This window comes from Geotrypetes seraphini, chromosome 1 (assembly GCF_902459505.1).
Source record: "Geotrypetes seraphini chromosome 1, aGeoSer1.1, whole genome shotgun sequence".
In the NCBI taxonomy this organism is placed as follows: Eukaryota; Metazoa; Chordata; class Amphibia; order Gymnophiona; family Dermophiidae; genus Geotrypetes; species Geotrypetes seraphini.
This window is the reverse complement of record NC_047084.1, coordinates 362,868,633-362,888,714: the sequence shown is the minus strand read 5'-3', so window position 1 is coordinate 362,888,714 and position 20,082 is coordinate 362,868,633. Positions and strand designations below refer to the sequence as shown.

Below are 20,082 nucleotides of genomic sequence, written 5' to 3'. Positions count from 1 at the left end.
ACTGCATGATTTCATTATTATAAAATTGTATGAATAAACCTATATTATGCTTTCAGTCATCTGTGTATGCTATTAATTTTCCCAGTCAGGGAGCTGGTGAGGGGAAGGGAAAGTGGGATATAGCATTACCCTTAGAAAAATAGCAATACATTAATTGGCGTAGTCGGCAGGATCTCCCTAAATAAGACCGAACAATGTTCCGGCAAAAGGAGAAATCTAAAAAAGAACCTGCAGGGATACCTGGCTGGACCGGGGACCCGTATGAAATAATAGCAGCAGAAATGGCCAATCATGGATTGGCGGAATCATGGGATAAGGAATTAAGGGAATTTGAACCAAAGAATGTGGTACAAGTACTTGAAACAATCCCTGTAAAAACAGGTGAAGCAGTTACCCTGGCTCGAAGGAGTTGGGTGTTGGCCTCTGCATACCGTGGGGTGCACAAGCGGTTGCAGATGGCACTTAATGTGGTACAAGTACTTGAAACAATCCCTGTGAAAACAGGTGAAGCAGTTACCCTGGCTCGAAGGAGTTGGGTGTTGGCCTCTGCATACCGTGGGGTGCACAAGCGGTTGCAGACGGCACTTAATGAGAAAGGGAGAGTAGAACAGAGTAGGTTAGAATTAGAGGGACGGTGTCTGGTGCTGGAATGTAATAGTAAATTATTAAAGGATAAACTGGAACATTATCAGGATGTAGCAGAAAGAGCAGCTGTAAAAGTGGCACAATATAAGTATAAAAAAAAAAGGCTTCTGTACGCTAAGATCAGCGTAGTGAGAGATCAGAGTTTGCATAGCTAAGGGATTCTTGCTGTGTTGAGAACAATAGAGATAACTTTTTTTTTAGTGTTTAGACGACCATGTGGGTTTGCATCCCAGTAAGAATAAAGAGTGAATTTTTCAAACACAGGTATCGATTTATGCTGTTGTAAATATTAGCTAGCAGAGGGATTTCAAATGTAGTAACTTGCAATTACCTTGTTAGCAGCAGGAGGATTTTTAGATTTTTAGAATGAAAACTTTACGAGCACACATAGGGAAGAGTTTTTGCAGTGTAGATCTGTGCTGTTAAGAACAATTAAGGTATTTTAGTAGTTTAGGAGCTGTTTGTCTGAAAGTTCTGTACGAGAATGTAGCCTGAATTTTTCCCTTGTTTATTAGAATGTTGAAAGAAAGGTAATGCAGGGTCAGAAGGAATAAGGAATGTGATTTGAGACAAATAATTTTGTCAAGCCAGATAGTTACGTGTTCTGGCAGTCGTAAGAGTGCCTGCTGGTTTATACAGCACATTTGTTTGAAGATAAGGTATGTGAAAGCCGGATCTCAGGCATGTTACAGTAAAAGAATACTTTTCTGAAAAGAAGAAAGATTTATTCTAGCAATAGATGCCATGCTTAAAAGAAATATTGTGTTTGTGACGGTGTGCAAAAGAAAAAAAGTTTCTTTGCCTTTATCTCAGTGTTTCAAATTAGTTTTGAATATGAATTTTTGTGCCCCTGCATGGTTTATAAAGTATTTTTTGAAAGTATGCATTGCCCGAAATGTATGATTAGGGAGTAATTAAATTTAAATGCATTTTAAAATTAAATTGGGAAGTTTAAAATAAAAAGATTAAGAAAAATAGAGGTTAAGTACCTATATATATATTTTTTTTTTTTTTGAAAATCGAAATAAATGTGAAACAAAGGGCTTGCTAACTTGGTTAACGGAAAAGAACAATTATAATAAACTTTTATGTAAGTGGATGAATTCGGAATTGACATTTTGCTTACTTTTTACAAGTAAGCTCTTCAGGGTAGGAACCTAATAAAGAATATGGATTGAGAATAATTTTACCATGTAGAGAATGTGTCTGCCTGTTTAAATTTTCCTGTGGCCATATTTGGTGCCACAGGACCCTGAAATAAGTCTATTTAATCTGTGTGTTTTGTGTTTCAGGAAAAAAAAACCTTTTTTGAATCTTTTCAACAATTCAACACAGAGACGGTGACTCTGCGATACAAGAACTAGTCATGTTTAACAGAGGGGAAAATGTTTCATGTGTTTCTTTTCTTTGTTCTTTTTGTTAATGACCATGTGCTTTCCTTCCAGGATTTACACTGACCCGCAGTACCACATTCCACCACTAGAGCTGTGGAGAACACAGAGAAAAATTCCGAAAGAACATTATGGGCAATTGGTAACCAGATCCAGTTATGCCTCAAAAGGAATAACTGTCTTGGGAGGGGTGATTGATGCTGACTATCAAGGGGAGAGTAGGGTAATACTAATTAACTTAGGTGCGGAGGATGTAATAATAGCACAGGGAGAAAGAATTGCACAACTGTTGCTAATTCCTATATATATAGCTCCGGTAAGAGAAACCATAGCCCCTACAGAATTGACGGTTAGGGGGGCAAAAGGGTTTGGATCCACAAATACTGTAAATGTTGGGGCCAAAATATGGATTAGCAACCGAAATGGTCCCCCTCTCCTGCTGAAGTGATAGCAGTGGGACAAGACCGTACGCTCTTGATAATGAGGCCCGGTGTAGAAAAATGGGAATATGTCCCACAGGAGAAATGTTACTTACGGGAGTAATACTGTGTTTAATTTTACAGGAAACCCTAATCGTCCTATGCGTATTCACAGTCCTTGGTATCGTATCTTTGGGTCACGTAGAAGGATGGACTCCGGCTAGGCGTCTGGTTTTGGATGACAATGCTCGATTTCAATGGGGATGGAGAAGTGCTACCAGCAGACGACAACAGGAAAAGTTTAGTTGTGAAAAAAGGACAGAGATGTACAATAGCTAACATCACAACTAATGTGGATATATGGAAAGGCCCTCACAATGACAGAAGAGGCAGCAACAACAGAAAAATGTCTTTCAAACACAACTTTTGACAGCAAATGAACAAGTGTGGAGGACCGTCTTTTCTGATATAATCCGTGCAGGCCATTGGCTACAAATACCTAGTTCGGGGATAAGGTGTGAGGAAACCCTATGTCAGGGATATTTTACCATTTACAATGTAACCAAACAGAGTATAATGTGTAAATACATAGTGATGCCTTTACTAATTGGGTCAGCTCCTAATCAACACTTTTGGACCCCCACCTTTTATGGACAGGTGATAGATATGCATAATCGTACTCATGATTTAACTTTTTGTGATAACACTTTAAGTGGAAAAGTTTGTAAATTACAATCTGCTGTATATGAACCATGTTTATTGCAAAATACTGTAAACAAATGTGAATGGACTATTATGCCAATAACCTATAGGTATATGGTCGAAATAGCACCACAAGTAGTATGTGTAGTAACTGATCAACCAGTGATACCAGGAATGGCAGTGCCTTTTTCGGGATGTATTCATAACATTTCAGTATTACACTGGGAAAATGACACATTCATATTAACATCCGATGTAGATAAGGATGTAGCTATCATTTGGAATAGCACTAAATGGGATGTTCCAAATTGGGATGTAAATTTGACCAGATTTAAGAACATATTAACTCAATCAACCAAAATACAGAGTGCCATCCAATACCTAAATCAAAGTATTATGGCTCATCAGCTTACTACCACTATTGCAGCAGACTCGATAGTGACAATAGGGTCAGGAATAGCTGATGCTACTTCACATCATTGGTGGGATATATTTTTAGGATACTCACCTTCAGCCAAAACGACTCTGGATTGGATCATCCATCCTCTGTTAATAGTTGTTATTCTGGTAATAATTTTATCTATCTGGAATTGTTATGTGGCATATGGCATTTGTTGTAAACAACAAAAAGTGATGATGGTTACATACAACACTCATTGTTAAGGACCGAATGTGATACGTATGGGACATACCTGTAGTCTGAGAGTTTGTTTTTTTTTTGTAACAATGGCTGTTTAAGAAACCATCTGCCATGCAAAAAAGGATCCTAATACCAAATAACAACTTTCTTTTTTTAAAAGGGGAACTAGAGTTCAGAAAGATAACTTGCACCTGGCAAGACAGGATATGGATGATTCAATCGAGAGAAGGGGGGGGAAAGACAGGATGTGCATAAATGGTTAGTGAACTTGTCTGTGATATGTTCATGTTTGAACACATAGATAAACCGGATCCTGACCATAATACTTTGAGTATATGTTCATGTTTGAACACATAGACAAACCGGACCCTGACCATAACTTGTCTGTGATATGTTCATGTTACAAACCGGATCCTGACCATAATTTGGGCATAAAAGGACAGGCAGAACTCAGTGGAATCGGGACTTCTCCACTGCTGACAAGCCGTGTGATGCTGAGATGAAATGAATGCGCTGCCTCTGATGGTCGCTTGTCCTCCGATATCAGGGTGATGATGCAATATATGGTAACAAATTATTGATTCCTTACTGCATGATTTCATTATTATAAAATTGTATGAATAAACCTATATTATGCTTTCAGTCATCTGTGTATGCTATTAATTTTCCCAGTCAGGGAGCTGGTGAGGGGAAGGGAAAGTGGGATATAGCATTACCCTTAGAAAAATAGCAATACACATGCGCTAATCGGTTAGCGCACCTTAGTAAAATAGGGGAGCTAGGGTCTTGGCAGGGGGAGGCACTTTTTTCCTAAAATTTCCCTGTAAATGTCTGATTACATGGGGAACAGATTTTTTTGTTTTCTTGGATCCTGCTCATTTGGAAACATTTCTTTTAAATAAGGCTGAGCATGTTGATAATGCTGAGAGGGCTGTGAAATAATTTCTTAGAATTATATACAGATATTTGGGTATTGTAATGAATATAATTGCCTGTTTAAATAAATATCTATGCTCCTTTTTTTCCTTGATTCTCCTTAACTCATCTTGATGTGGGCTTGATAGGAAGAAATATACTAAATTTGGTATACTTTTTGTTGTTTCCTTTTTTACTTTATGTTGAGGGAGAGTGTAGCATAGTGGTTAAAGCTACAGCCTCAGCACCCTGAGGTTGTGGGTTCAAACCAACACTGCTCCTTGTGACCCTGGGCAAGTCACTTAATCCCACTATTGCCCCAGATACATTAGATAGAATGTGAGCCCGCCGAGACAGACAAGGAAAAGTACTTGAGTACCTGACTAAATTCATGTACACCGTTCTGAGCTATCTTGGGAGAACAGTATAGAAAATTGAATAAATAAATAAAAATAAACATGAGAAAAAATTATAATAAAAAAAAAAATTATGCATAACCAAAGCTTACAACAGATGAATAACTCCATAAAAATATGATGAAGAACTCCATAAAAATATAGGACAGACCTAACCACAACCAAAGAAACACATACAAACCAACCAAACAAGCAATATGTTGTGTCATGGAGAGCCTTTTGTCTCCACCTAACAAAGATCAATATATAAAGTATGAGCATTTTCCTTCTCCAAAAGCTAATTTTGAAAGAAAAAAGGGATTTCAGTAATGTTTTAGAAGGTTTGAGATGCAGACGACTAGAAAGAAAATGGAGAAAAAGTAATCAAGAACACACAAGAGCAGCATGGAAAAAAACTAAACCAACATTACAAACTAAAACTAAAAGAAAAAAGAAAGACATACTACACAAATCAAATAGACATAGAAGCCCAAGACACACACAAAAAAAAACTATTCCAATTACAAAAAGAACTTGCAGACACCAAACCCTACCTAGCCAAAATCGATAACCCTCCCTCTTCAGCCACCCTTTTAGCTGAGTACTTTAAAAGCAAAATTACAACTGCCAGGACAAACTTCGCAGGAACTCCAACCCACCTAGAAGAGATCACAATGCCCCTCACAGAAAAAGAATCATAATACAATGGTCCGACCTTAACAAACTCTATAAAAAAATACAGCCAAGCAGCTTGCAACCTCAACCAATGCCCTCCATACCTATTAAAAACCTCCAGCCTAAAATTAACATAAGAACATAAGAAGTGCCTCTGCTGGGTCAGACCAGATGTCCATCGTGCCCAGCAGTCCACTCACGCGGCAGCCCATCAGGTCGAGGACCAGTATAGTAACCCTTCTATCCCCTTTTCCTTCAGGAAATCATCCAACCCCTTCTTCAACCCCAATACCATACTCTGTCCTATCACACCCTCTGGAAGCGCATTCAGGTGTCCACCATCCTCTGGGTGAAGAAGAACTTCCTAGCATTGGTACTGAATCTGTCCCCACTTAATTTTTCCGAATGCCCTCTCATTCTTGTAGTTTTCGAAAGTTTGAAGAATCTGTCCCTTTCCACTTTATCTATGCCCTTCATGATCTTGTAAGTCTCTATCATTTCCCCTCTTCCAGTGAAAAGAGCCCCAGTTTCTCTAATCTTTCAGCATATGTAAGGTTTTCCATACCTTTTATCAATCGTGTCGCCCTTTTCTGAACCCTCTCGAGTAAAGCCATATCCTTCTTAAGGTACGGCAACCAATATTGGACTACTCCAGATATAGGTGCACCATCGCCTGATACAAGGGCAGGATAACCTCTTTCGTTCTGGCTGTAATACCTTTCTTGATAATACCTAGCATTCTATTTGCCTTCTTAGAGGCCGCTGCGCACTGTGCCGACAGCTTCATTGTCTTGTCCACTATTACCTCCAAGTCTTTTTCTAGGGTACTTTCACCTATTACCAGCCCTCCCATCGTATAGCTGTACTTCGGGTTTCTGTTTCCTACATGCAAGACTTTACATTTGTCTACATTAAACTTCATCTGCCATCTCGTCGCCCACTCTTCTAGTTTGTTCAGGTCCCTTTGTAAGTCTTCACAGTCCTCTTTTGTCCCTACTCCACTAAATAGTTTGGCGTCGTCTGCAAATTTTATTATTTTGCACTTCGTCCCTGTTTCTAGCTCATTTATAAATACATTGAACAGCAGCGGTCCAAGTACCAACCCCTGTGGAACACCACTAGTGACCCTCCTCCAGTCCGAGTAATGGCCCTTCACTCCCACCCTTTGCTTTCTACCCGCCCACAAATTTTTGATCCATCTATGTACGTCTCCTTCTACCCCATGGTTCTTCAATTTCCATAGTAGGCGTTCATGGGGTACCTTGTCAAAAGCTTTTTGGAAATCTAAGTATACAATGTCTATGGGGTCCCCTTTGTCCATTTGTTTGTTAATTCCTTCGAAGAAGTGCAATAAGTTCGTTAGGCACGATCTTCCTTTGCAGAATCCATGTTGGCTTGTTTTCATCAGTTTATTCCTTTCTAGATGCTCATCAATGCTGTCTTTTATCAGCGCTTCCGCCATCTTCCCTAGAACCGAAGTCAAACTTACCAGTCTGTAGTTTCCCAGGTCACTTCGCGATCCTTTTTTAAAGATGGGCGTAACATTAGCTATCTTCCAATCTTCCGGGATCACAACTGTTTTCAGGGTTAGATTACAAACCTGCTGTAGTAGTTCCACCATTTCCTCCTTTAGTTCTTTCAATACCCTAGGGTGGATTCCGTCTGGGCATGGAGATTTGTCAGTTTTTAATCTATCTATCTGTTTGTGTATGTCTTCAAGGCTTACCTCCATGGATGTTAATTTTACCGCTTGTTCTCCTTTGAAGATTTTTTCAGGTTCTGGCACATTGGATGTGTCCTCTTTTGTAAATACTGACGAAAAGAAGATGTTTAGTCTATCCACCACTTCTTTTTCCTCCTTCACCACTCCTTTCCTATCTCCGTCATCCAGCGGCCCCACCTCCTCCCTTCCTGGCTGCTTTCCTTTAACATATCTGAAGAACGGTTTAAAATTTCATGCTTCCCTGGCTAGCCTCTCTTAATACTCTCTTTTTGCTCTTCTAACCACGTGGTGACATTCTTTTTGATGCTTCCTATGCTCTTTCCAGTTCTCCCCGGTTTTGTCCTTTTTCCATTTCCGGAATGAATGTTTCTTGTCTCCTATTGTTTTCTTCACTTCTTTAGTTATCCAAGCCGGTTCTTTTGTTCGGTTCTTTTACATCCTTTTCTAAATCTGGGGATATACAGATTTTGCGCTTCGCTCACCGTGTCCTTAAATAAGGACCAGGCTTACTCTACAGTCTGCAATTTCTTTGAGCTGTTCCTAAGTTTCTTTCACTCTCCTCATGCAATGGATACAAACCATGCTCATAGATGGCCTTTTCCCACAAGACCTCTCCAAAATCATCGTCACACCGATCTTAAAAGACCCAAAAGGAGCAACAGATCAACCATCCAACTACAAACCCATAGCCTCAATTCTACTATATGTCAAGCTAATAGAAGGCCTCATAGCTAAACTCCTCACCAACTACCTAGAAAACCACAATTTGCTCCACCCTATACAGTCTGGATTCAGAACCAACTTAAGCACTGAGACACTACTAGGCTCCCTTCTGGACACAGCTAGACAATACCTCTGCACAGGCAAAAAAATGCTGATTATTCAACTAGCTCTCGCCACAGCATTTGACAGGAATCACAGGCAAAGTACACACATGGTTTCAAGGATTCCTACAATCCAGGACCTACAGAGTAAAGACAAAGAAAAATCTGAACCATGGTTCAAACCCCTGTGGCATACCCCAAAGATCGTCAATATACCCACTACTCTTCAATCTCTACATTGCATTCCTCGGCACCTGTATAGACAAAATAGGCTTAACCTCCTATAGCTATGCAGACGACATCACCATCCTCCTTCCTTTTGTTCAGCCAATGCCCACCATGACAGACACACTACAAAAGAAACAGTGGCAACATGGATAAAAGACCACAAACTAAAACTGAACCCAGACAAAACAAAATTCATACTTCTCGAAAAAATAAAACCCCCAACCATAACAAACCTAGTAATAAATTCAATCAAATACCCCATTCAACCCATTCTAAAACTTCTGGGAATGACGATAGACAGATGCTGTACCTTGCAACTACAAATCAACAAAACAATAAAGAAATCATTTTTGGTCATGAGAAACCTAAGGCAAGTTCGAAAATTCTTCGACAGAAAACAATTCCAGCTCACAGTCCAGTCCCTAGTCCTAGGTCTCCTCGACTACTGCAACATCCTATATCTCCCCGGCCTTGCAACAATTATAAAACAACTACAAACAGTACAAAACACAGCCTTGAGACTAATCTATTCACTAAGAAAACACGAGCACATCATCGAGGCATACCTCGACTCACACTGGCTCCCAATTCAAGCAAGAATACTATTTAAATTCTACTGTCTATTATTTAAATAAATGGTGGCAACCCAGCCTACTTGAACAACCGCCTAATCCAAACTACCACAACCAGACACAGGAGAACCCAGACACCATTCACATACCCTCCAATCAGAGACATCAAACAGAAAAAAAACCTGTACGATGGCCTTCCAGCCACACAGGCAGTAAAACTAGACCACCAACTCTCCAATCTACTAATCGTGACCCCAGACTACAAAACTTTCAGAAAAGAAATAAAAACCCTGCTATTCAAGAAATCCATGAAGACTAACTAACACCATATGAAACATTTCAATCCTCTGAAGCAACCCGCTTAAATCTGTAACACCTCTGGACATGTCCACAAATCCTCTTCTGTAATCAGCCTTGAACCGCAAGATAATGGTGGAATAAAAATCACTAATGTAATAAAATGTAATATAATTTGCAGGTGCTAAGTAGAAGAAGGCCTTTGTGTTATTTTCCATTTGGCCCTTTTTAATTGATGCTATGAGCTGCCTGTTATGTTGCAACAATCTGAGAGCATGTGAAGCTGTGTATGGAATAGTTAAGGAATTTAGATATCTGGGTCCAAAACAAATTGTCTCAGGTGCAAAACTCCCCTCTGTGGTACGCCGGAAATGCAAAAAAGAAGCTGTGCTTCTTTATGACGACACAATGAGGTCATTGGGGTTGGGGGCTCTGTCAAATATGCAGGATGGTCGGATTAGCATAGGTCGAATAATCATGACAGTACTGCGTTTCCTGTGTTAAACCATGAGATATACAAGACACAATTATATATTAATTTTATTGTTTGTTTGTTTTTTAAACAAGTTTTAGTTTCAAGTTTACTATAGCTTGATATACTGCTTTAAATACTAAAGCAGTTTGCATAGTGCAACTCTTCCGAAAACATTTGAAAACTTGGCTTTTCTCTAAAATGCAATGACCCCTCCCTCATCGATATACAAAGTCCCTCTAAACTTCTCTTTCTAAGTCCTTTTACTTTTCATTGTAGTTCCTTTCTATACCAACTCCTGTATACCGTGCCGAGCTCTACTTCTGTGGAGATGATGCAGTATAGAAACTTAAGGTTTAGTTTAGTTTAGTTAGTTTAGTTTAAAAACCAAAAAAGAAATAGTTAAACACAGAAGAAAGGATGTATAGATGCAATAATTCAGTTGACAAGACACGCTCAAAAGGGAAATGGGAGGGGTTACAATTTTCAAAATAAAATAAAGAGGTAATGGACAGAACGATATGGCAAAGGAAAGGCATAAGTGAACCCTTTTATCTACATCTCAAACACATCCCTAAAGAGAAAGGTTTTAAGGTGAGATTTGAAATGATTTGACTTACCCCCTCTTTTACTAAGGTGCGCTAACCGATTAGCGCACGCTAATCAAATTAGCATGCGCTAAACGCTAATGTGTCCATAGACTAACATGCACGCGTTAGTGTTTAGCATACGCTAAATCGATTAGCGTGCACTAATTGGTTAGCGCACTTAGTAAAAGAGGGTCTTAGACTTTTGTCTTGGAGTTATTGGGATAGAGCTCCAGAGGGTGCAACTACAGAATAAATGGTTTTATGTGTTGAGTCATAAAATAATTGATGAATGGGTGGAACTGCAAGAAGGTGTTGTTGAGATGATTTAAGCCAGTGATTCCCAAACCTGTCCTGGAGGACCCCCAGGCCAGTCGGGTTTTCAGGATAGCCCTAATGAATATGCATGGAGCAGATTTGCATGCCTGGCACCTCCATTATATGCAGATCGCTCTCATGCATATTCATTAGGGTTATCCTGAAAACCCGACTGGCCTGGGGGTCCTCCAGGATAGGTTTGGGAACCACTGATCTAAGCAAGCATGAAGTTTCGTATGGAATCAAAAATTTATCAATGAACATGGGTGAGTGATTGACCTGAACATTGAAAGCGAGAGAAATAATTTTGTAACCAATGGGCCTTTTTTTAGCAGAGGGGTTACATGGTCAAATTTCTCAGCCTCAAAGATCATTTTGACGGCAGTATTTTGGAATAATATTTTAAAGTTGATCTTTTAAAGTTAGGGAGCTAGTGAAGATTTTCAAAGCCAGCACTGCACCTTTTACTGATCTTTTGATTCGCATAAGGCAGTGTTATTCGCTTATAGTCCTCAATGACCGCAAACGTCAGATTTTCAGGATATTCCTAATGGATATTCATGAGATAGATTTGCATTTAATGAAGTTAGTGTGCATGCAAATCATTTCATGCATATTCATTGAAGATGTTCTGACAGCTCAAGTAACTTATAGCTATTAGAATCCCTTAGTAAATATTTCTGGCCTATAGCATGAGCAACTTAAATAGAAGGTAGTTGTTAGATTTTAGTCACGTGCAATGAAACCTATAGACTAGATTACTATTTACAGAATCACTGATTCAATGAAAGATTAAACAATGGCTGTAAAGTGAGTTCTTTGTTCATAACATTGGAAAGTAATGCTGCAGAGAGGGTAACTTCTTGTTGTAGCTCTAAAAGCCTCAAAGAATACCACAGGGCTCCTCTCCAGCTCAGCTTCAATCCCATCAAAAACTAGACGGGAAGATTTAGCTGCACTTAGGTTTCATTATCTCTGTGCTGCTGGTTGGAAGTAATTGTTGAATAAATTAGCATCAGATCAAAAAGCATGAAATTAAGGACACAAATAAAGTGAGTTTCAACATGGTAAATTAAAAGCAAGTAACCGCCTAAGTAAACTGAATGGTGACAGTTACCTTTCCCAACGCAAAATTACATTTTCAATTTGCACAGCTGTAACCACATACAATGATTCAAGACAACATTAGAGAACTATTTTTATCTTTTAAGTTCACAAAATCAAGCAAAGTGGCAATCAAAGACAATAAAGAAAATGTCTATAATATGCAATAAAAACACCTTTCTATGTGCAGTGGAATGTGCAGAGGTTGTTGCTATGACACTGAAAATAACATGACTTATCGGTAGCAGGTGTTTTCCCAGGACAAAATGCTTACAGCCTCACCTATGGGTGAAGACATCAAGGATGTTTGACGTATGAAAGCAGTGCCCTGACAACTCTTTCTCAAAGCTCTTGGCTAGGCTCATCACGCACACGTGTCTGATCCCACCTTACACTGTCACGTGGGACCTCCTCAGCCTGCTATTAGCTAGAGGAATACAGCTCTTTGGGGAGGTGAAGATTTAAGTCCTGCCATCCTCTAAGAACATTTGATATGGGTAAGTAACTTGTTTCCTTTAATGTCAAACTGGACAATAAGGCCCGGATTCTTTAAACAGTGCTGATTATATAGGCACCGGTAGGCATCAAAGCTCATTTAAAAAAACAAAACAAAACACTGTTTAAATGATGTTTTTAACTGAGTTTCAAGGCATATAGCAGTGACTAAAAAATTTACACTGGAATCACGTCTCTAGGCACTTTAGGCTGCCTAATGCCTCTGTGGGAGTGGCTAATGCCAGAAGTCTACTAACTATAATTGACTCTCTACTTTAAGTAAAGTATATAAGGATACCAGTCACAGCTTCCACTCAGTGCAAACAATTCTTATCCAATGGGAATTCTGATTCCACCTACTCAAACAGAGTCAGTGGTAATGGAATTCTTCATTATTCCCCACTATTGGATAGATACTATTTTTATATTATTATTTATTTTAAGCAATTATAACTTATTTTATGACTTATTTATAATTTATTAAATAGATTTAAAAGTGCATCACTTATCTTTAAATCCTTATCGGTTCCCCTTCCCGACGCGTTTCAAATCTCTTTTTCAAGGTCGGGGGAACAAAAGATAAAGGTAATCTTAATCCATTTTCTACTGCCGCTGGCTATCTTTTTTGATAATGAGACTTGCATAGTTTTTCCTCACATGCTAAGGCCATTTTTACTACTGCTATAAAATGACCCTTTTTAAATTTGTATTAATGGCCATGCACTAATATTGTAGTTAGTGTAAGGCCATTAAAAAAAAAAAAAGAGTGCTTACAGTCCGCATGCCATTCATATAATAGTCAATTAACACATGATAATCTAGCTGCACTAGTGCCCACACACTGCCCAGACAACACCTCCTCAAAAACAAAAATAAAATAATGTGGTTAGCATGCACACATTTGGAATTTACTGCAAAATGCCTGGGTGCATCCCATGATTTGGCATTTTAAGCCCTATTAAGGCCCTATAAATGGCACCTTACTCCTGGGCGCCCTTGAGCGCAATTTTCAATCATCCTCTAGACACCATTTATAGAATTGCACTTAGCAGCACCTAAGCTGTCTAAAGCACCGGTAGGCGCCTTGATGTAGATGCCTACCTTGAAGTGGTAAGCGCCTATCGAGTTAGGTACCTACCAGCTAACTAATTTTTAATGGTTTTTAAAGGCACTTTTAATTATCAGTGCAGATTAAGCCAGTTAAGACCCTCTTTTACAAAGGCACGCAGCCAAGTGCTGCGCAGCAAATGCTCTAACACCCATTCAATTTCTACGGAGCATTTACCGCGTTGGCCCACGCTGCGAGCTTTAGTAAAAGAGGGGGATAAGTTAGGTGCCTCGATCGGCTAGGCACACCAATCTAGGTGTCTAATTTTAAGTGTCATTTATAGAATCTGGGCCTAGGTACGCATTAGCAAATAGCATAGCTTTGTAAAAGGGTCCCTTAAACGTTTAAAGGTATGCTAGTGGCCCAAATGTGCACTAAAGAACGCCACTTCCCTGTAGATTCTACTTGTAATTCATGCCATATTGGCCTGAAACCAAGTAACAAAATTACACTTGCTTTCAATTTTAAAGAAAGTAGCCAGCCATGATATACAGATTTCTTGTTGATCTGGTAAAACCATACTGCCTGGTACCTACTTTTTGTGACAACACCTTCTAAGTGAATGATGTTGGGATGATCAAATTGTCCCATGATACTTGCTTCTCCCAGGAAATCTCTTCTCTGTTTTTCAGTGTAGCCCACTTTAAGAGTCTTGATCGCCACTGCAAATTCTCTCTTACCGGGCAATTTTAAACGCCCACTGCAAACTTCACCAAATTCTCCTTTGAAAGACAAGATAAGGAATAGTAACAATAAAAAAAAAACAACAAAGGAAATTAATATGGAACATATCCCATTGTTTTAAAGATTACAAATGGTTTTCCAATAATAAATTAATTTTTCAGACACATGCATTCATAAATACATTTCAATGTATCTGTATAGAGAGATTATTTCAGATCATAGGGATGGACAATCAAAGTTTCCATATTGTTGCATTGTCTTTGCCTTTATCAAGAATGTTTGCTTTATTCTTTTTTTGATTGGCTTTTCTTGTTGCAAAAGGAGCAAATTCATTGAGTGTGCATTCTTTCTGAAAGAGTGTGCTCGCTTTTCACAACAGGGTACACATAAGTAGTGGTTTACGCGTGTGCCATGGTTCGTGCATATGCAGTAGTTAGAATGGACACACTTTCAAAAATGAATGCACCCTTTTGGCAAATAGTGTACACTCTTTTGAATGAACGAACACTGATTGGTAAATGAAAAAAAAGAACCCTAATAAAATGCCATTTTTTGTTTTCATTTGTTAATAACATGCAACAACATGAAATGTATTGTGATAGTCTATCCCTAATAAATAGATAACTATAGGCTCCTTTCATTAAGCAGTGGTAGAGCTCTTTATCGTGGTCTGGTGAGGTAAATGCTCTGGCAATCATATGAATTGAATGAACATCAGAGTATTTACCTCACCAGCCCTCGATAAAGAGCTCTACCACTGCTTGATAAAAGGAGCCCTATATATCCGTCTGTATAACTGCATACCTACATATACATATGTAAATTAATATACGACGGTCATTTCATAAATAATGCACAGGTTGGCAAAATTGGGGAGTGGATGATACAATTGCAGTAAACCCAGTTTCACTTTCACTTCAGTGCTTGAAGTAGCAGGACATGTGCTTAGGAGCTCTGTAGTGTGGCTGTGACAAGTGTGGGAAATGGAGGCTGCAGGTGTCTCTGGTACTGTGTCAATTGACGATCAGAGGTCGTACATTAAGACTGAAACTCTACGTGGCAAATACTCAACAGAAATCCTTTACGTGAAGTTTGTGGTGAGTTAACAGTGGATCGTAGTACAGTTTCTCAGTGGGAAACTCATTTTCGGAGTGGTCGTGTGAGCATAGATGATGATGCAAGACCAGGAAGGCCGAAATCAACAACTGATGAACGATGTGTGAAACTCATGGCTGATGCTCTTGAACAGACAAAGTTCCACGTGAAAGTGTCACAGCAGTGTATTATCGTGATTTTTTGAAAAAAATGCACAGAAAAATGCACAAAACCCAACCTCAGTTGCTCTTGGCTAGGCCACTCATTCTTCACGACAAAGCTCGCCCGCACATAGGGAATGTCATCATTGAAAAACTATGTGAATACAGCTGGGAAGTGTTACCTCATGCTCCCTAGAGTCCAGACATGAGTCCACCAGACTTCAACCTCTTTCCAAAGTTGAAACAACCTATGCGTGGACATCGTTTTGCATCTCTGGAAGAGCTTTCTTTCGCCGTTACCTGAGCCATTCGGCAACTAAACATAAACTGTATCTTGAATGGAATAATGAAGCTTCCCGGATGTTGGGACTCGGTCATTGCAAAGCAGGGAGACTATATTGAAGGATTGTAAAGAAATACTTGAAAAAAAATAAAATATGTAAATTAAAAAAAATAGTGTGCATTATTTATAAAATAAATAGATATAGAGAGGGAGATCTCTTTCTATCTTTCTCCATATATTTATATTGATCAATATCTATTTATACATCTATCTATTTATAGATAGATTATACAGAGAGAGAAAGATCTCCACCTTTCCATACATATTTAGCTACCTATATGAATGTACAGGGTGAGGCTATAAAAGTAACCCCCTAGAGTTTTATGCTGGGTTTTTTTTTTCAGTAACCGCTTTGAAGTACAGATAGAAGTTTTACATATTTAGGGCTCCTTTTCTAAACGGTAATGGAGGTTTCTACCATGGTTGATGAGATAAATGCCTCAACGTTCATAAGAATTCCATGACCGTCGGAGCACTTGCCTCGTTGGCCCACAGTGGAAACCTCTACCGCCATTTAGTACAACCCAGTGTTAATTAGTCATCATACTTATTACATTTACCCCACTTTTGCTAAGCCTCAGTAGAGGTTTCTACCATGGCCTGGGGTGGTAAATGTTCCAAGCATTTGGTGCCCCGGGCCACAGTGGAAACCTCTACTGTGGCTTAGTAAAAGAGGGCCTTAAGTATCTTTAAATATCTTGATGTTACCGACACTGATTTTTCCATGTTAAAAATGTTCAAGTTAATATTATTTTTCTCTTTGTACATACATGTCCAGGGTGGGGGGGGGGAGGGGGAGATACTTTATGTTTTCTTATGCTTAAGAACAATTGTTGGGTACAAGGGGGGAGGGATATTTGATGTGAATTAGACTTTGATGGAAAATTAAGTGATGTTAAAGTATAAAGTGATTGTATATTATGTTGCACTTATTGAAAGTTTTAAAAATGAATAAAGAATTAAAAAAAAAAATGTTCAAAGCTAATAAAATAATGTAATTCAAATGATACAATCAACAATGTGTCAGAATTTCATAATTACTATGAACAGAGAATGACACAGGGACAAATTTGTCTCCGTCCATACGGGAATTAAATTTCTCCGTCCCATCCCCGTGGGTTTTATCGCTGTCCCTGTCCCATTCTTGTAAGCTCTGCCTTAATCATAGATGCCTGAACACTTATGACATTAAAGTGTTTGAGGCTTGTGCAGATGAAGATGGAGCTTGCAGGATTGGAGCAGGGACAGAAAAAGAACTCACGGGGACGGGACGGGAAAATGAGTCCACGCAGGGATGGGGGAAAAAATTTGTCGCCATGTCATTCTCTAACTATGAATGCTCAAAAAGTATCCACCCCCAGCTTTAATACAGACCTTCAATTACTTTGGGAAGTTCTTAGTGACCTGGTTGACCTGTCCCTGTGGTGGGCTGTCCTAGATCATCTGCAGAGCTTTTTTAAGTTCAGTAATTGTTTGCAGATTTGGGCGGAGCTTATGATAAGTCTCCAACATTGCTCCCCAGACAAAAGTTTACATTGCTGTGAAGTCATTAACAATAAGCTAGTACCCTTTTTTTTGTTTTTTTTTTCAAATACTGGTAGTTTTACAGTGCACCAAAAAAAACAAAAAAATGAAAGTGACACAATTTGTTTTAAAGCAAAGGTGATTCAAAACTGCAACTCATATACATATCTTTTTAAGTGCTCAGAGAATTGTACTTAAAGAGGTATGTATATGAGTTGCAGTTTTGAATCACCTTTGCTTTAAAACAAGTAGTTTTTTTTGTTTTTTGGTATTCGCTCCTTTTGTGAGTTTTGTTTTCCCGATTCTTTTGAGTTTTACAGTGCAAACATTTTTTGAGTGCATGAAAATCACTGGGTGGTCATGATAAAAAGTCTGTAACTTTGCCATGTGTAAATATAAAAGAGTCTCATTCTACTCAGCACATAAACATAGATAGCAATAGCAAATGAAGTATAAAATTTCACATTGAAATTTCAAGTGGTTGCTGAGAAAACATTACAAAAAAATTGTAGGGGGTTACTTTTTTTTTGCCTCACCCTATATGTGTAGACACAGATAAATAGGTATATATAGGTATAAATAGGTATATAGGAACAGATAAATAGTATATATATATATATGTGTATATGTAGACACAGATAATAAATAGGTATCTATATCTATATATTTAGATATACATCGAAAAAGAAAAATTGAAGAATATAGCAAGCAGAAAGAGGGTCTTTTTCCAAGTCAAGTATAACTGATCCACGTACCTGCTCCAATAACTCTCTCGATCGTTATACATGAGGCATCTATCTCTTTCGCAAACTCATGGACAGCTTGATTGGGGTCCTCATACGTATGTGGGTCAATATAAGTTTTTACTCCTGGCAGTTTAACTGTGAAGATATATCAAAGCTTCAGTGGTATGCAGTGACAGATTAATGCACTAGCAAGCATATCCTGAAACAAGGCTTTTGCCTTAACCTGAGTTTTCCATTTATAAATGCGACGATAAGATGCTGTTACCACAAGGACTGCATTTCAATTAAATTTTTAATTGCCTAATAAAAGCATTTTCATTGTGATTAATCACACCATTATAGGTATTTTTTTTATTTTTCACCGTAGCTCTCTGGGCAAGTCATTTAGGTCTCCATTTTCTAATATGTAAACTGCTTTGAATGGAACCACAGAAAGGCAGTATATCAAATCCCATCCCCTTTCCCTTTTTAATGCAGATCAGGACAGTTTATTATTTAGCTGTGAGTAGTTTTGATTTTCTGACCATGCTTTTTTTGCCCATTGCCTCTAAATTGCAGGGAAGAAATTGTTTGCTAAATTTTGTTTGCATGCCCTGTACTCTGAAACACCTTGTTTTCAATTATCAAAATGCATTTCTAGTGACAAATTGCCTTTTTGTACAGGGTCGTGATGTTAGTATTCAAATCATTATAAAGTGTTACCTGCATGGAATGGCAGGTGTGGTTCTGGAGACTGGATAGACCATTCAGGTCTTTATCTGTCATCATTTAGGCCTAGATTCTCAAACTGGCGCTGATATCGGCAGCCACCTTAAAAGCAGCCGCCGATTGCATGTCAATCATAAATCGGTACCAGTTTTAGAATAGAGCCGAAATATAGGCACCGGAAATGTAGGCCAGGGTTTTCTGGGCCTACATTTCGGGCACCTATCTTTGTGTGAATAGCATCTACACAAGCACTTTAGGTCACCTAACTCCACTTCCAGCTTTGGCCATGCCTACTTTGGCTTTAGGCGACCTGAAGCACCTACACAGGCATGATTCTGGTGCCGATTTTCTAGGCATGCGCCTCAAATCTCAGTTAAAAATGTCCTTTGGATAGCTTTTTTAACGGAGGTATGGGCTCCTACCAGCACCTAGAAAATTGGCACCGGTTCAAGAATTTGGGCCTGTTTTACTGTGGTACATTCTCTAATACATTATTGCTAAATTTAACACCTTTTATTGGTCAATTTATAAATCAGCCTTTTGTGACTCACTATTAAAAGCCGCCAATTATGTGTTCACTGGCAGCCAGTGAACACGGAAATTGGGTTATACATAGATATTTACAGATTTTGCAGACTATATTGGGTAGTTAAGGGTACGGTAGACAGACCAAAAACTATTCGCTCTTACCACATCCTCTGGCAACGTGTTTCAGAGCTTAACTATTCTCTGAGTGAAAAAAAAAATTCCTCTTGAAAACTTATCTTTTTCAAAATACTTGATTAAATAATTTCTTTCTGTCATTCTTATATTATCTTTAGTTTATAATCTTTTGTAAACCACATAGAACTTATGGTCACACGGTTAAGAAGCACGATGTTATGTTATGTTATATTATTGGGTTTAAAATTAATTTCCTGTAACTTCATTGAGTGTCTCCTAGTCTTTGTAATTTTTGACAAAGTGAAAAATAGATCCACTTGTACCCGTTCTACTCCACTCAAGATTTTGTAGACTTCAATCATATCTCCCCTTAGCCATCTCTTTTCCAAGCTGAAGAGCCCTAACCATTTTAGTCTTTCCTCATACGAGAGGAGTTCCATCCCCTTTACCTTTTAATGATGTTTTACAAACATTTTAAACCTGCATTACTGCAGGTTATTATGTTTTTCTTCCCTACTTCCTCCTTTCTCTATAAATATTGTAGTTCTTGCCCTTATCCTTTCATTTAAGTCTTGTCTTTGGATTACTATGTTCTATTACTATTTGTGTCTTGTCCAATTGATTATGTATACTTCTATGTTTCCCTTC

General features: G+C 38.5%; 2 protein-coding genes across 4 annotated transcripts in view; one reads left to right on the top strand and one right to left on the bottom strand.

Moving 5' to 3' along the window:
• EPHA5 (EPH receptor A5) overlaps positions 1–20,082 on the bottom strand; it is a 690,216-nt gene that overhangs the window by 78,196 nt on the left and 591,938 nt on the right. For all 3 annotated transcript variants that reach the window (XM_033914879.1, XM_033914888.1, XM_033914869.1), the window contains exons 11-12: positions 18,073–18,198; positions 14,047–14,232 (exon numbers count right to left, since the gene is read on the bottom strand). In XM_033914879.1, the coding sequence (XP_033770770.1) occupies positions 14,047–14,232; positions 18,073–18,198 (312 nt within the window). The remainder of the gene's footprint in view (positions 1–14,046; positions 14,233–18,072; positions 18,199–20,082) is intronic.
• Positions 2,490–3,935, top strand: LOC117345770. The gene is made up of 2 exons (XM_033914901.1): positions 2,490–2,735; positions 2,845–3,935. The coding sequence occupies exons 1-2, from the start codon at positions 2,713–2,715 to the stop codon at positions 3,818–3,820; spliced, it is 999 nt and encodes a 332-aa protein (XP_033770792.1). The 5' UTR covers positions 2,490–2,712; the 3' UTR covers positions 3,821–3,935.

Excerpts from the sequence above, each read along its gene's own strand:
- LOC117345770 (XM_033914901.1), top strand. The coding sequence starts at position 2,713 with ATGGGGATGGAGAAGTGCTACCA. Across the intron at positions 2,736-2,844 it reads GGGATGGAGAAGTGCTACCA|GCAGCAACAACAGAAAAATG; the intron begins GCAGACGACAAC and ends ATGACAGAAGAG.